Source organism: Ictalurus punctatus, chromosome 17 (assembly GCF_001660625.3).
Source record: "Ictalurus punctatus breed USDA103 chromosome 17, Coco_2.0, whole genome shotgun sequence".
NCBI classification, from domain to species: Eukaryota; Metazoa; Chordata; class Actinopteri; order Siluriformes; family Ictaluridae; genus Ictalurus; species Ictalurus punctatus.
The window spans coordinates 1,023,395-1,041,789 of record NC_030432.2 but is presented as its reverse complement, the minus strand read 5'-3'; the positions used below and the strand labels follow the sequence as shown (position 1 = coordinate 1,041,789).

Below are 18,395 nucleotides of genomic sequence, written 5' to 3'. Positions count from 1 at the left end.
CTGTTTGTTTTATGTTGTGATTCGCTAAGTGGAATCAATGCATCCTGACATACAGTTGACTGGAATATTACGACAATAATGAATAATGCGTTTAATTAAGTCCATCGTTATATTAATAAGTGACCAAAAACAGATGGGTCATATTATTGCTTACAGTGCTCCTGAAATCAAAATGTCTCTCAGTGTTATGGACACCAATATGCTATAAAAAATGGAAATTAAAAAAAAAAAACTTTTTGAGATATTCACCTTAACTAATAAGCTGAGTTAACCGATTAATATTTTACGCTAATAGTAGTGAAAAAAGTAACAGTCTTTTCTTTACTACACCTTACCCATTTTTTTAGAAAAGTAATGCAGTGACACGGGAAAGCGCTTTCCGATATAATCTACAGACACATTACGTGGTGTGAACCTGAGCACTCGGGCTGTACAGCCGTTTCAGCAGATTCGGAGAAAAGAGACCCTTTAAAGATCCGTTTAACATCAAATTACAGCAGTTAGGGCTAAAAAGCATGTTGAACCGTGACCCTTAGATTGGATTGTACCTTTTGTTCCCAAAACCTGGCATTTAATTAGGAAACCCGACTCTGTGGAGCCTTCCAGAAAACCTTGACGAGTCAAACATACGAGGATTGAGTACATGTAATAGGCAAAAGTGTTTTAATTTCTATTCCATACTACAAGTACTTACAATATTTACAGTAAAAACCAAACAATCAATCAAAAAAAAATTAATCAATAAAGGTTGTTTTTTTTTTTTTTGTTTGTTTGTTTTTTTGTCAAATTTCTTACAATAGAATCAGTGTACAGTCTCATACGCCTCGATGTAGCACCTACTGCACTGGGTTTCGGTTTGAATTGATTTACACGCTCATTAGTTCATTGTTATTGACGCATTTCTCATATTCTCATATTCTATCATGTCACAAAGTAAAAAAAAAAAAAGAGAGAAGTGATTATTAAAAAAACGATCTAAGCATACGCTATTTTATTTAAAGTTATTTTAGAGGTAGGCTATGGCTAGGCTTATCAGTAGTGTTGAATTAGAGACTCGTCGCTCAATAAGACTCAAATTAAAAAAGGATTAAGACGGATCAAGAATGTGAGGAAAATAATACCGCGGTGCAAAGACATACTGTATTTTTATTTATTTATATATGTATGTATGTATTTATTTATTTATTATAGCTGTGGTTATTGAGGAGGCATCTTAAGCTGTCATTTTAGTGTTCCGAATTGATTGATTGATTTATTTTAAATTAAAAATCTTTTTCTTCAACTTAACCCTTAATCTTCTGTTTTGGGTTCAAAACAGTCAAATAAATAAAAAAAATACAAAGAAATGAATAAAATCGAAAAATAAATTAAAAAAAAAAAAAAAAAAAAAACACGAAAAAAACCCAACGAGAAAGTTGCTGAATGTCTCATTTTAAAAATGAATCATTTGAATGAAATTTTTTTTTATTATTTTACCATATATTCTGGACTATAAGAAGTGACCAATACGTTCTAAATGGTCTTTTTTATTTATTTATCTTTTGTGAAAAGTTTTGTATTATGCTAGTGTGTCAGTTTTTCTGTGTTTTTATGGTAGCTATGATCGCTACACAAGGAATTCTCGTAATGTTATAGAAAAGAAAAAAAAAACACCGTCAGTGAAACTACCTTTATTAACGTCAAATTTACGATCTGACGAATAAAAGCTATGTTTATAGCTGTAGCATCAAACTGCACAATGCTCTGAAGTGACGAGTCATACACTACATCACTTGCACGAAGCGTTTCAGACCTGCCCACCCTGAAGTGGTCGAAAAATGTCATTATAAAAATGCAGTATATTCACGTTACCGTCCGTGTAAGGCAGAGACAAGTCTGTTTTAGTCCGGATGTAAATGCTAGAAAAGCTCTTTCAGTTGGAACCTGTAGGAATTCCTAATAATTCGGATTAACTGATGACACCCGTCTAGCTAAGTGGACCACACACTGATAGATTTTCTTTCATATTAGCAAACTCAAAACATTCTCCAAAGCAAGGATGTGTCACAAATCCTACCGAGAGAGGGGGTGGGGCTTCCATGGGGTTCGTTATAATATCGACGGTTCGAAAGATACCTACGAAAACCGTCAATCGTTCCAGATTTGTACGATTCATCCGCTGTTTTAATTTGGGGGCGGGGGGTTGAAAATATGTATGAAAAATGGCGTATGTGATAAATGGCGAGTTTTATTGCTACGTTAAATTTGCGGAGACCGTACGCAGGACGCGTGGAAGTTGTAAAATCTTGGACTTTGCCTTAGATCCTTAACTTAAGTAATACTGTTTAAGGTTTTTAGCTTCACTTGGACTCATTAAAGTCATTTATGACTTAAAACTCGACTATGTGAAAATCATATACTACAATTTTTTTAAGTAGCCAAAGTTTGTAAAAAAAGGAAGTATTCGACGACAACAGGTGTGTCCAGTTTAAGAGGAAGTCAAATAAATAAATATTTTGACATAAACATCCTTGGTTCGAAGAATGCCGCTTGCAGTATAATGGACAATGAAGCGATCGTTTCCAACTTGCAAATTCAGGCACATTTTAACGAATGAGAAGCCAAACGGCCGAGTTTCGATGTTGTGAAATACGAAGTACGAACGCTAACCTTAACCTTATAATCTTTATGCTTAAACAAATGCTAATCATTCTAAATGTTTAAATTTGCCGATGATTCCTCTAATTAGTCAAAATTTGGCCGGATTCTTTTTGTATTTTGTCACAACTTATTGTCCGAACAAAAACAAAACAAAACAAAAAAAAACAACTAAAAAACAAAGAAACAAAACAGTAAACATTACTTTGTAAATCAAAAGCAACTAAAATCAAAAGTTTGTTTCACATCTCTTATTTACGCCCCCAGGCTGTACATGTGGATTTCTGGAACTCCATTTTGTTTATACTGGTAATATAATGAGATCGTTTTAGTGTTGTGTTTTACGGTAAAATTTTATGACCATTGCTTCAAAATCTTGCGTCAATGTAAGTAAAAATGGCGGCTGAAAATTGACGTCATTGTGCAATCGAGATGCACATGCATGTCATCAAGGACACGTTCCAAATGTCCTCCAAAAACGTTCCCAAAGCTGTGTACGCCGTCCTCCTGATTCCCCGACAGCCATTATTATTATTATTATTATTATTATTATTATTATTATTATTATTATTATTATTGCAAATTTGCTAATGTAGAAAAAAAAACCCTCACAGAGTAAAATCAGTAGTTCATTAATGGAAAAAAAAGAGATGGCATCGTTTGTATAAAGAATTGTAAAAATTCAGTTTGTCCATCTCAGGTTGGTGTTAGACCAGAGAACCCGCCCTGCTCTGAGCGGGAACCATGACGGGCACGGCGCCCATGCGTTCCAGCACTGCCTGGCTCACTGCGTACGAATGTGTGCGGCTCGGCACATGTGTGGGGGCGGAGCCAGAAGGAGGTGGGGGTGTGGCTGGTGGAGCTCGATGACTCAGCGAACCGTTGCTGCGTGTCACAATGGGCGCAGAATTGGCGGTGACCACCAGAGTCTTGGGAGCTGGGAGAGTGTGCCCACCGTTTGCGTAGGCTCCGCCCACTCCCCCACCAGTCCCGCCCCCAGTTGTGAAGCTTTGCCCATCGTAGCGAGTGTAGGAGTTGGCGTCGTAGCTGGCTTTGGCGTTGTGCCAGTAACGGCTGTTGTAGGTGTTGGTGGAGGTGAGCGTGTCGTTCTCCGAGGACGAGGCGTCCGCCTGGAACGCCTTCACCGACGAAGACCTCTTTGGAGGAAGATCGTCCTCTCTGAAAAATATGAATATGGATTTGGTTTAAGCTGCTTCATGCGGCAATAAGCGGTTAAATGGAATACTTCTTTTCCTTCGACTCGCCTCAGATTCTCATGAGAAGAATAAAAGAGATTCATTTTTTTATTTTCCGTATGTTATTACTCCGTCTATCAACAGTACTGACTGAAGGAGAAATCGGCGCTCAACGAGACTTGCTATAGTGTCAACTTAAAAAAGGATTAAACAATATCAAATACGAGAGGAAAATAATACTGCAGTACAAACAATGAAGGTTTGTTTTTTTTTAAGTGCTCACAAAGCAAAACACGAAGCAGCATTAGTGTCAGCTTTTAATATGAGGGCTTTTTTTTTTTTTTTGTTCAGGTAAATCCTGATGGAAAAAAACCAAAACATTTGCATATAAAAAAAATCTGGGCCTCATTTGAAAGTTTTTGCGGCTAAACCGAATGTAAAATCGACACCAGATTTTGATACATTTCTTTATATTCGCGTGCATATGTTGCGTGGTAAGCTACCATGCATGTTTATAGCTCAGCAAATTTACATATTTAGCCACGCCCACAAAGCTTCAGCGCTGAAAAACGACAAAATGGCGACTGTATGGTGAAAGAGCGCCTCCAGAGTACACCAGCAATGCAGCTCAGCCACTGCAGCGCGTCGGTTACCATCGACACACACTAACTCCTCCTCCTATTATAGGCTGCCATTACTTTTGTCCTGATTTTTCCCTATGAACTAACCAGATGTTCATGAACGCGTCGACACGTTTCTCGATTCCCAAATAAATTTGTTCGTATCGAATAAAGAGTGTAGCGAATGAAGGCTAATATGTAGCTAACAGTTGAGGGAAGGTTCTAGCTACCAGCTGCGGTAGGATACGGAATTCATCACAAACAAACAAACAAACAATGAGGTAAAATTGTATGAAAATTGAATCAACAGAAGAACCCATCTTCAGCTCGCACCTGATTTCATTGGGGATGTCGTCGTCTTCGTAGCGGTTTTTGTTCCTCCAGTAGAAAAGCGTGACGATCACCAGCAGGGCGAAAATCACCGCCGCGAGGACACCGGAGACGACGGTTCCAGCGATGAGACCGACGCTCTGGGGCTGAGCTGCACACCGCAGAGACATGAAGATTAAGATTCAAGTACGTAATAATAACAAGAAAACAATAGTGTTATCATATAACATGCCCCTCGTTAATTCATAACCAGGATGTTGGTGTTTAGTGAAATAAAAAATTCAGACGCTGTTTTGATTAACAGACGAGATGTGACTCACGTGTCACCACCTGCAGGTTGAGTTGACACGTGCTGGTGCCGATGGCGTTGGAGGCGGTGCACTGGTACACACCCGACGTCCCCACGCTGATGTTCTTCAGACTCACCGTGCCCTGCATCTGATCTGAGGATGACATCATCATCATTGCACACACACACACACACACACACACAAACACACACACACAACTCGTGATAATTTGCTGTACTGAATGAGCTGATCTGAAATCAGCTGCTGGGACGATAAGGATTCATCAGCAGCAACGCCGATGTTTTGGCGTTCATTTTCTTTTTAATTTTTGTTCGTTTTACTGATTAAAAACTGGTTGTGTAGCAGAGCTGCTGAGCTATTCTAAAGAAAGTGAGCAAAACTAAAGTCCAGCCGAACTCTAAATGCTGATCTAAACATGCATATTCAAACAAAATAAACACAAAATAAAAAGGGTCAAACAAAACAAACGAAAAAAGTTTCGAAGTCATACCGTTTCCTTTGTTTGTTTGTTTGTTTGTTCGTTTGTTTGTTTATGTATTTGCAATAAGGGTGTTGTTGTTATGTTTTGTCTATGTTTTACATATAGAGACCAAAGATTTAAAAAGGTGCGATTAAAACAAACAAACAAACAAACAAACAGTATATAAGCTTGTTTTGTGGTGGATTTTTGTTTGCTTGTTTATGTATTTGCAATAAGTGTGTTTTGTTTTTTTGTTTTGTCTATGCTTTAGACCTTGTATTTATTTACAAGAAGTTGTTCTGGTCCAAAGATTTTAACAGGTGCAATAAAAAACAAACAATCAAACATATAGTATAAGTTAATTTTGTGGCGGGTTTTTGCTTGTTTGTTTGTTTATGTATTTGCAATAAGGGTGTTTTTTTGTTTTGTTTTGTTTTGTCTATGTTTTAGATATTGTATTTTTATTGCATGAAAAAAAAAAAAATTTGGACCATAAAAGATTTATACAGGTATAATAAAAACAAACAAACAAACAAACAAACAAATAATCCATAGCCATGATAAGCTATATATAAACTTATTACATGGTGGGATTTTTGTTGGTTTGTTGTTTTTTGTTGGTTTTGAAATATGAAAGCCAACAATGATGTTAAATGTTGGTATATTATGCAGGGGCTCAGAATGAAATGTAATCTGTTTTTGCGAGAGAGAGCGAGAAATAAAGGTAAATAATAATAATTAAGTCTTTTCTTTAGGGAAAATCAGGATAAGCAGCACTGACATGGATAGCTATCTAATAGGCATTAAATGACAAATTAAAATGAATTGAATTACAGAAAAGAACTGAGCTTATTTGAATTTTAATAGCGTAAGTGAAACATGAACAGAACTGATTAAAAATAATTCCTGTACGAATGAATTTCAAGTGGAAGTAAGAGATATTTTCTTTTTTGTATTCAAATGGGTTAGCAAATGCCAAGCTTTAAAATAATAATAATAATAATAATAATAATAATAATAATAATAATAATAATAATAATATGAAATAAAATAGAAATACAGATAAATTAATATAAAATTGTAATGAAGGTCTTTGCATCATTTACTGCAGAAAGAGTTGTTTTTATTTATATATTTATAATAATAATTAGTATTAATATTTAAAAAAAAAAAAACAGGCTTACAAGAAACTAACATTTAAATTTTAACCTGAGAAGTGTAACAGAACTGAAGAAGAAAGGTCTTGAAAGTGGCCGAGTTTAACTGCGATTCTAACTGCAGCCACGAGATGGTGCTACAGCCTTAATCATGAAAATCAGAAACGCTTTCATGTCATGAAGATAAAATACTGTAGGCTTTAAAGAAAAATAACCACCATAAAATCACTGCAGTGTAACATTTACTATTATTATTATTATTATTATTTACACTTTACAATTTTTATATAATATATATATTATATACAGTGAGGGAAAAAAGTATTTGATCCCCTGCTGATTTTGTACGTTTGCCCACTGACAAAGAAATGATCAGTCTATAATTTTAATGGTAGATTTATTTGAACAGTGAGAGACAGAATAACAACAAGAAAATCCAGAAAAACGCATGTCAAAAATGTTATAAATTGATTTGCATTTTAATGAGGGAAATAAGTATTTGACCCCCTCTGCAAAACATGACTTAGTACTTGGTTTAAAAACCCTTGTTGGCAATCACAGAGGTCAGACGTTTCTTGTAGTTGGCCACCAGGTTTGCACACATCTCAGGAGGGATTTTGTCCCACTCCTCTTTGCAGATCTTCTCCAAGTCATTAAGGTTTCGAGGCTGACGTTTGGCAACTCGAACCTTCAGCTCCCTCCACAGATTTTCTATGGGATTTAGGTCTGGAGACTGGCTAGGCCACTCCAGGACCTTAATGTGCTTCTTCTTGAGCCACTCCTTTGTTGCCTTGGCCGTGTGTTTTGGGTCATTGTCATGCTGGAATACCCATCCACGACCCATTTTCAATGCCCTGGCTGAGGGAAGGAGGTTCTCACCCAAGTTTTGACGGTACATGGCCCCGTCCATCGTCCCTTTGATGCGGTGAAGTTGTCCTTTCCCCTTAGCAGAAAAACACCCCCAAAGCATAATGTTTCCCCCTCCATGTTTGACGGTGGGGATGGTGTTCCAGGGGTCATAGGAAGCATTCCTCCTCCTCCAAACACGGCAAGTTGAGTTGATGCCAAAGAGCTCCATTCTGACCACAACACTTTCACCCAGTTGTCCTCTGAATCATTCAGATGTTCATTGGCAAACTTCAGACGGGCATGTATATGTGCTTTCTTGAGCAGGGGGACCTTGCGGGCGCTGCAGGATTTCAGTCCTTCACGGCGTAGTGTGTTACCAATTGTTTTCTTGGTGACTATGGTCCCAGCTGCCTTGAGATCATTGACAAGATCCTCCCGTGTAGTTCTGGGCTGATTCCTCACTGTTCTCATGATCATTGCAACTCCACGAGGTGAGATCTTGCATGGAGCCCCAGGCCGAGGGAGATTGACAGTTCTTTTGTGTTTCTTCCATTTGCGAATAATCGCACCAACTGTTGTCCCCTTCTCACCAAGCTGCTTGGCAATGGTCTTGTAGCCCATTCCAGACTTGTGTAGGTCTACAATCTTGTCCCTGACATCCTTGGAGAGCTCTTTGGTCTTGGCCATGGAGGAGAGTTTGGAATCTGATTGATTGATTGCTTCTGTGGACAGGTGTCTTTTATACAGGTAACAAGGTGAGATTAGGAGCACTCCCTTTAAGAGTGTGCTCCTAATCTCAGCTCGTTACCTGTATAAAAGACACCTGGGAGCCAGAAATCTTTCTGATCGAGAGGGGGTCAAATACTTATTTCCCTCATTAAAATGCAAATCAATTTATAACATTTTTGACATATGTTTTTCTGGATTTTCTTGTTGTTATTCTGTCTCTCACTGTTCAAATAAATCTACCATTAAAATTATAGACTGATCATTTCTTTGTCAGTGGGCAAACGTACAAAATCAGCAGGGGATCAAATACTTCTTTCCCTCACTGTACAATATTGTTTGTAATAAACACACACACACACACACACACACACACACACACACACACACACACTACCTTGCATGGCACCGAGAGGGAGTTTGGGCACGGAGTCGAGTTTCTCCCATGAGTACGTTGGTGTCGGAATTCCCTCTTCGGAACCACAGAGCAGCGTGACATCACTGCCGACGTCGAGAGAACCCTGAATGCGACACACGGGTAAAGATGGAGGGACTACAGAGAGAGAGAGAGAGAGAGAGAGAGAGAGAGAGCGAGAGAGAGAGAGAGAAGTGACTTTAAAGGTCTCATGTATAAATATTACCTACATACAATAACACATACAATACATGCATACAATATTTTTTTCCACAAGCAATTCTAAAAGCCCTTCTTCATTTATTTTACATACAGCATCATTTCAGATCCAAGTTGAAAAGTTTCCAAGCCTCCAATGAGCTTAAAGTAAACAAACTCAACAATAAGGCGAGTAGAAATCAGAATGTAAGATTCATCACTTGTACAGTGGTGGATTGGCGCTTGAGGCTTTGTGTTACTGATCGAAGGTCGAGGGTTCAACCCCCAGCGTTGCCGCGCTGCCACTGTTGGGCTGTTGAGCAAGGCCCTTAACCCTCTCTGCTCCAGGGGGCGCCGTATCTGTATCTGCATATGCTTCCTGACATGCTGGGGTATGCAAAGAAAAGAATTTCACTCTGCTGTAATGTGCTTCTTTCCAGCGTATCGAAACATTTCTTTTTACTTCTGGTGTCTTGAAACTCGGCAATCTTCGTTCATCCTCTTCCCATGTAGCCACGGCTGCTCTCACCTCCAGTTGTGGAAGTTTGACTGTCTCGCGTTTACAGTTCGGTTAAGATAGCGCTCTCCGCAGAGCCTGTATAAAAGTTCAGGCTAAAACAGCTAGAATGTCGGTCTCGAGCATTGCTGCAATTTCCTCAGGAGTCAACCATCCATCCTTCTAGAGAATGGGAAACGTTTATAAATCCTGCCTTTACCACTGCAACCCCTACAGACTCCGAGTCCAAGCTTTTCACAGGCAGCACAGGATTATGGAGTAAAGGTTCCTCCTTGAGGAAAGATCCACTTTCACGTCCTTGTTGATGGAGAAAACGTTCCAACCCTCCACACTTTCAGCACCGTCTTGTAGAAGGGTGTTAGTCCAGTTAAATCCACTCCGTTCAAAACCATCAGAAACAAACAACGATCAAGTCCCAGCTGTCCACCTCTCCTCAGAAGGCCACAACCCATGTCCTCTTTCATACAGCAATCCTATAGCTGTTAATCCTTGGCCACCTTCATGGACAGGCAAATACAGCACCAGTGCCCTGGGCCAATGTTGTCCTGACCAAAAAAACCCAACCAGATGCTTCTGAATGTACTTAATGACACCAGTAGGAGGTTCCAGTATGGCCATTTTGTGCCATAACACTGAAGATTGTTAGCGATCATGACCCTTCCCCTATAGGATAGCAACCATTTCCAGTTAGACAACCGGACACACACCTTAAAGCTTCACTTTTTGTCCAATTTATTTTAGCCTTATGAAGCCTTTTGATAACACTGAATACCATCTAGGCTAAACTTTACATCCTCACTATTTCTGATTATGACAGAATCCTAGCCTAGGCGGAGATTTTAACAGAGCTCGCATTATGTAAACCATCGATACGGTATGTAATCCTTCCATCCCAATGCTTAGCTTACAAAGTAGAAGTTCAATGACCAAACTATAGCGCTGACCAGAGAGAGGGCAGCCCTGCCTTATTCCCCTTTGAACACTTATTGGGAATACTTCGACCCAGAGCAACCTTCACCATACATTCAGCCTCCTTATATAACAGACTGACCCATGAAATAAAACCATCCCCAAAACCATAAGTCCTCACACCTCCAGGGTCGGGGGGTCGATTCCCACTGCTGCTCAGTGTGTGCGGAGTTTGCATGTTCTCCGCGTGGTACTCCGGTTTCCTCCCCCAGTCCAAAGACATGCATGGCAATCTAATTGGCATGTCCAAACTGTCCGAAGTGTGTGAACGTGTGCGTGTGATTGTGCCCTGTGATGGATTGGCTCCCCATCCAGGGTGTACCCGGCCTTGTGCCCCACGATCCCTGAGATAATCTCCAGGTCCTCCTAGACCCTGTAGGATAAGCGGATGGATCGATTGACCCTTAACACAATAACATTGATCTCTCTTGATTAAACAAGACAGATCGCCGTTTTTGGCCAGAAGAGACAATACTGCTCTTTTCCAGCTTTTACAGAAAGATCCAGTCGGTATAGCAGCCAAAAGGATTCCAAAATTCCAGTATCTTTTCCAATAACGTACCAAAATTCCTTATAAAACTCAGAGAGAAGCCTATCAAGTCCAGTGGCCCAATCCAGGGGAAGTTCTTGGAAGTTCTTCCAAGATCTTGTCGTTGCTTAGGTATAAGTTTCAAGAGGTGCTGGAAAAGTCCCACTCGACTTTGCGGGTCCGATTCCTCAGCAGTGTAAAGTGCTGAATAAAACTGTATTCAACAGCAGGTTCTCTCATTGCAGAGGGATCAGATGTAACACCTTCATTATTCTTCAAACAAGCCATCTGCTTATCTTGACTCGTCTTTCGTTCCAATCAAGGACAGAATTTTTGCAGGACCATCGACGTCTTTCAAGGCGGGTGAAGCGTGCCCTAACAAGCGCCCCCTTCACTTAGTCCTGTAATAAAGAGCTAAGCTGGAGCATTTATCCAGCAGCAGCAGTTTCCAGGTCATCATTTTTTCCTCAATGTCAGACTCAAGACTCTGTATCAACATCTTTGTCCTTCGAGTTGAGTAAGATGAATACTGCTGAGAAAAAAAAAACCCTTATTTGCACTTTTCCAATTTCCCACCACTGAATAATATTAGTATAATTAATTTGTGCGCATTTTCCACACCTCCCAATAGCAACAGATGGGTGCCAATAGCAATTCCGTCTACCTATAAATAATAATGTGAAATGGTCTGCACTTATATAGCTTTACACTGGTTCTCATTCACACCAATGGTAGCAGAGCTGACATGCAAGGCGCTAACTTGCCATCGGGAGCAACTCGGGGTTCAGTGTCTCGCCCAAGGACACTTCGGTATGTGGAGTCACGTGGGCCGGGAATCGAACCCCCGACCCTACGAATCACGTACAACCCACTCTACCACCTGATCCTGATAATAAGGTTCTTCCACATTTCTATCAATGGTAAAATTCTATCAACGAGTGCAATTCCAGACTCCTCCCATCACGATAATCTCGTCATCCACGAGTCTCGCGGAGAGGAATGACTCCAGCATTTTTAAGATCGAGAAATTCTATGACTAAAACTTGCTTGCCACTATCATTTAAGCACATTCGCATTTAAAGAGCCTACACGTAGAACCTTCACAGGACAGGAAATAGATATGATTTATTTATTTTATAAGATATTATTTATTTAGCTTTACCGATAGTTGGCCTTTCCTTCACCACTTCTTTTTTTTCCCCCACTCGTCTTACAGCTGTGATGCGTTTTTAAAGACGGAGCCGTTTCTGTTGGGATAGCACGCTATAATTACACATTTTGCGAGCCCAATAAACCGATGCAACAAATCTGTCCGCATCAGGAAAAAAAAAAAACTGCTGCATCAAGCGTTCTGTTTCATCCTTGGAAGCATTTGTCTGTTCCACAGAATAGAAATTATTATCTAGTTTCTGAAAGTCTGATATATCAGCCCAGCTTTCAGCGTCTTTCACGACGTCATCCTGACTGCGTGTCATTATATCAGAAACCGCATCAGGAACCTCGATATTATCCCGGCATTCCCTCTAAACGGCACGTCCAGTATTTTGTCCGGAGAGTTCAGAAACGTCTCCTGAAAGACAACAACGTGTTTAAGTGCAGGATGTCTGCATCCTAAAGGAATCGTTTTCACTGCACTCGCAACTCTTCCAATCCTTGCAAAGTTCTCCCATTATCAGTTCATGTGCAGTGAACGGAGGCATGTCGGAGGCACGCAGAGGCACGTCGGAGGCACACCACTCACCGAATCAAACTAAAACTCGAGATTAAACAACAATAATAAAAAGAGGGGAGAGGCTATAAAAAATGCACACCAGAAAAAGAGAGGGGGAGGGGTTAAGAAAACAGCACATTGCAAGTAGATGCTGTCTCTCACACACACACTCCCAGCATGCACCTCTCCGAGAGAGCGGGAGAGAGACTTGAATTAAGAGAGAGAAACAGATATCGAAAGAGAAACAGAGAGAAAGAAAGACAGAAACAGAGAGAAAGAGCGGGAGACTGCAAGAGAGACAGAGGGAGAGAGAGAGATCGAGAGAGAAATGGAAAGAGACAAAGAAAGACAAAGGGAAGGAGGGGGAGAGAGAACTGAATTGAAAGCGATATAGAGAGAGAAACAGAGAAAGAAAGAAGGACAGAGAGAAAGAAATAGAGAGAGGGAGAGATTTAAGTAAGAGAGAAAAACAGATGTTGAGAAAGAAACAGAGAGAAAGAGCGGGAGACAGCAAGAGAGACGGAAAGAAAGACAAAGGGAGGGAGGGAGAGAGAGAATTGAATTGAGAGTGCGATCGAGAGACGGAAATAAAGACATTAAGGTTAGAAGATTAACATTAGGAGAGAGTTATTAAGGTTGCCACTAGATGGCAGTATCTCAGCACTTATCCCCAACTCAGTAGTTACAGTAATAGACCTTGGGGTTGTGCTTTAACAGGAAACTAATCACCCTCGGTGTGTAACAGTAACTCTGTCTCCTCACACCACTCCGTCTCCGATTATTTTCCTGCTGCAGCACAGCGTGGATTGTTTGCTTCCATGTTTCTCAGTCGTGAACAACCGAGTGCTGTTCTTTTATTCTCTCTTCTGAATGCCGTGTTTCATTTTCATCGTCGTCGCTGTTGTTATGAAAGTATCCTTGTTTTCCGCACACACACACACACACACACACACACACACACACACACATTTTGTGCGTTCTTTCCCGTGAGTGACTCGCAGGCAGGGTCTGAGTGACGCTGATTACACTGAAGTGTACTTCAACTCATCCTATTTGCACAGATTTTCGTTTTTTTTTCATTTTCAGAAAGGCAGGAAATTGTTTTAAACGTTGCTGAGCACGGCGACACCGATGACACCGGGTTTGAGGAGTGCGTAAAAGCGTTCGCTTACTGTAAGTGTTTTTCACGAAAGTGGGAGCGTTACAAAACTGAATTAAAACTGCAGAATTGATTTTCCTGTCATGCCGGATCCGGTTCCAGTGAATGGTGACACAAATGACGCTGAAGTTGCGGTTTTTGTTATTTTTCTCTATGTCCTTTCCGAGACAAAAAAAGGTCCCCAGGAAGTCCCCTAAATGATCTCTACGAACGTGTGTGTAGGGTCCCCTTGAAGTCCTACGGATGTTCAAGGGGATATTCACAGGACGTCCGGCGGCAACTCGGGAAGCTTAGGGGACTTTGTCTGAAATGAATATATTCGGTAGTGTTATGATTTGATATCCTCCTGACGTCCTCGGAACGTCCGCCAGCGAACGTTATAAACCGGACCAAATGCGGACTTAAGTGGACGTTCGCAATGTCCGGGGGACGTCCCCTGTTCGCTGGGTTGTAATTAACTTGAAAACATTGGTGTAAATCGCAGATTCTTCCTCTGTCATTCCCGTTACCGGTGACGACGACGCAAATGACGCTGAAGTTGCGGTTTTGTTATTTAACTCTACGTGTCCTCCATGATTATTTGCGTATAAACGTGATTACGCTGTTCTTTGCACTACATCAGTTTTAATTAAACGTGATGAATAGATTTTTCAGTTATTTCCGGTTACCGGTGAAGCGTGGTCACTTTAAACAAGGTCGGGCGCCAGACAGGTCAAATAAACCTGTCATGAAAACTCCGAAATTCGAAATTCCCACTCTGCAATTAAACCAAAAAGAGTTATTATTTATGCCGTTTAGCGGAGCGATACACACCCGCAGTATCGTATTTTCACACTGTCGCGTTCATTAAGCGTAAGAATGTAAGGAGATAAAAGGAAATGATTAACCAAATTATGAAGCCAAAGAGTCAAAAAGGGAAGTAATTTGGGGTTTTTTCAGGAGGGCGGGATCTTTCTTCGTGAAGGTGTTGGAGATCGAAGGAAGTCTTAAGAGCCTTGGGAAAGATGATTCCTCTGAATTTTCGGGTTTGCAAGAACGTGTTCTGAGAATAATCGTGCAAGCAGTCGAGTTTAGAAAGGGAGTAGAAAGGAAAACCCCCAAAGCGCTTCAGCGTGCCGCTGAATTTTGGGATTTTCCTTGTCAAGAATATTCCCTCCAGAATCCAAACCTCATCTTCTTGATGGAGATCCTGAGGTATGGACTTCAAGCAATAACGGAGGATTCCGCAAAGAACAAACGAACGATTCCATACAAACACTCAGCAACTCGATTTCTGCCGTTCCCTCAGAGCTCTCGCTTCCCTCTCGCTTCCCTCTCGCTTCCCTCTCGCTTCCGCATCTAACCGACACTCTCGCCTCTTCACCGGTTCTTTTCTTCTTCTTCTTTTTTTTTTTTTTTGGAAAACCCCACCCCACTTTTTTCTGCTCTTTTTTTTTTTTGAGTGCATAAATAATGCAGATAATTAACCTGTGATAAATTGAATGTAAAAAAATTGCTTTATTTATTGTGATTATCTGTTAATTGAAGGTGAACTAAGTGTAAAGTGATCCGTAACAGTGATGACACAAATGACACTGAAGTTCTGGTTTTGTTATTTCTCTCTACACATCTTCCATGCTTATTTGTATATAAATGTGCTCACATTAATGCTTTACATTGTTCTTTGCACTACAGTGGCTTTATATACAGTATCTCACAAAAGTGAGTACACCCCTCACATTTTTGTAAATATTTGATGATATCTTTTCATGTGACAACACTGAAGAATTGACACTTTGCTACAATTTGGCAACAAAAGTGAGTACACCTCTAAGTGAAAATGTCCAAATTAGGCCCAAAGTGTCAATATTTTGTGTGGCCACCATTATTTTCCAGCGCTGCCTTAACCCTCTTGGGCATGGAGTTCACCAGAGCTTCACAGGTTGCCACTGGAGTCCTCTTCCACTCCTCCATGACGACATCACGGAGCTGGTGTTTGTTAGAGACCTTGTGCTCCTCCACCTTCCGTTTGAGGATGCCCCACAGATGCTCAATAGGGTTTAGGTCTGGAGACATGCTTGGCCAGTCCATCACCTTCACACTCAGCTTCTTTAGCAAGGCAGTGGTCGTCTTGGAGGTGTGTTTGGGGTCGTTATCATGCTGGAATACTGCATACTGATCATGCTCTGCTTCAGTATGTCACAGTACATGTTGGCGTTCATGGTTCCCTCAATGAACTGTAGCTCCCCAGTGGCGGCAGCACTCATGCAGCCCCAGACCATGACACTCCCACCACCATGCTTGACTGTAGGCAAGACACACTTGTCTTTGTGCTCCTCACCTGGTTGCCGCCACACACGCTTGACACCATCTGAACCAAATAAGTTTATCTTGGTCTCATCAGACCACAGGACATGGTTCCAGTAATCCATGTCCTTAGTCTGCTTGTCTTCAGTAAACTGTTTGCGGGCTTTCTTGTGCATCATCTTTAGAAGAGGCTTCCTTCTGGGACGACAGCCATGCAGACCAATTTGATGCAGTGTGTGGCGTAAGGTCTGAGCACTGACAGGCTGACCCCCCACCCCTTCAACCTCCGCAGCAATGCTGGCAGCACTCATACGTCTATTTCCCAAACACAACCTCTGGATATGACGCTGAGCAAGTGCACTCAACTTCTTTGGTCGACCGTGGCGAGGCCTGTTCTGAGTGGAACCTGTCCGTTAAACCGCTGTATGGTCTTGGCCACCGTGCTGCAGCTCAGTGTCAGGGTCTTGGCAATCTTCTTATAGCCTAGGCCATCTTTATGTAGAGGAACAATTCTTTTTTCAGATCCTCAGAGAGTTCTTTGCCATGAGGTGCCATGTTGAACTTCCAGTGACCAGTATGAGGGAGCGTGAGAGCGATGACACCAAATTTAACACACCTGCTCCCCATTCACACCTGAGACCTCGTAGCACTAACAAGTCACATGACACCGGGGAGGGAAAATGGCTAATTGGGTCCAATTTGGACATTTTCACTTAGGGGTGTACTCACTTTTGTTGCCAGCGGTTTAGACATTAATGGCTGTGTGTTGAGTTATTTTGAGGGGACAGCAAATTTACACTGTTACACAAGCTGTACACTCACTACTTTACATTGTAGCAAAGTGTCATTTCTTCAGTGTTGTCACATGAAAAGATATCATCAAATATTTACAAAAATGTGAGGGGTGTACTCACTTTTGTGAGATACTGTATATAAAAAGTTGTGTTTCTATTATTGAACTTTTTGGAAGTGTTTTGGTAACTGCGTACCGAGCACGGTGAGGCCGATGACACCGATGTTGCGCCCCCCGCGGTCGGGCAGGTTGTTGACGAGGCACTGGTACGTCCCTGTGTCCGCCAACTGTGTGTTGTTGATGAAGATGGAGGCACTGGTGCTGGGCATCGTGGCCACAAAACCCACACGATTGTTCATACGGTTAGCAAGGCTGAAGACCTGACCGCCCTGATAAATAATCACCTGCAGAAACAAAGAGAGAGTGGGGGAGGGGGGTTTAGAGAAAGAGAGAAGGAGAGAGAGCGGGGAGAGAGAGGGAGACAGGGGGAGAGAGAGGGGGGGGGCGAGAGAGGGAGAGATAGAGGGAGAGAGAGAGACAAGAATATTATTATATATTACACAGTGGGAATCTTTCTGGATCACATGATTTGATTCAATTTGGATTTGATTCGATACTGATGCTCTGCGCTACAATGTGATTTTATATATATACACTTATTTTGTTTTTATTTTTATAGCCCATGGGATGATTTTTCTTCCGCTGGGACTACATTATAAACTATATTATAAACATTTTCATCCATCATGAAAGATAATGTTTGTTGCTTTGGGCTGTCAGAATGAATCAGAATGAATCTAAAGTCATTTCTGTATTCAAACATGAACATGCACATCTATTTTCTTTGGTTTAAAAAAAAAAAAAGTTTATTATCTTAAACCATAATTCACACAGTGAAGCTGAATCCAAAATGTGGTCCTGTTCACTACATACGCTCACTACATACGCTCACTACATACGCTCACTACATACGCTCACTACATACGCTCACTACATACGCTCACTACATACGCCCACTACATACGCCCACTACATACGCCCACTACATACGCCCACTACATACGCCCACTACATACTACATACGCCCACTACATACGCCCACTACATACGCCCACTACATACGCTCACTACATACGCTCACTACATACGCCCACTACATACGCTCACTACATACGCTCACTATGTATGCTCACTAAATATACACTACATACGCTCACTACATACACACTACATACGCTCACTACACACACACACTACATACATACGCTCACTACATATGCTCACAACATACACACTACATACGCTCACAACATACACACTACATATGCTCACTACATATGCTCTCTACATACACACTACATATACACTACATACGCTCACTACATACGCTCACTACATATGCTCACAACATACACACTACATACACACTACATACGCTCACTACATACACTCACTATATATACACTACATACGCTCACTATATACACTCACTACATACACACTACATACACACTACATACGCTCACTACATA

General features: G+C 41.1%; 1 protein-coding gene across 1 annotated transcript in view; it reads right to left on the bottom strand.

Moving 5' to 3' along the window:
* Positions 1–646: 646 nt before the first annotated feature.
* Positions 647–18,395, bottom strand: part of igsf11 (immunoglobulin superfamily member 11) — an 88,292-nt gene continuing 70,543 nt past the window's right edge. Inside the window, exons 3-7 of the mRNA XM_017490161.3 lie at positions 17,060–17,267; positions 8,684–8,839; positions 5,104–5,226; positions 4,787–4,934; positions 647–3,816 (exon numbers count right to left, since the gene is read on the bottom strand). Of these exons, the coding sequence (XP_017345650.2) occupies positions 3,345–3,816; positions 4,787–4,934; positions 5,104–5,226; positions 8,684–8,839; positions 17,060–17,267 (1,107 nt within the window). The 3' untranslated portion in view covers positions 647–3,344. The remainder of the gene's footprint in view (positions 3,817–4,786; positions 4,935–5,103; positions 5,227–8,683; positions 8,840–17,059; positions 17,268–18,395) is intronic.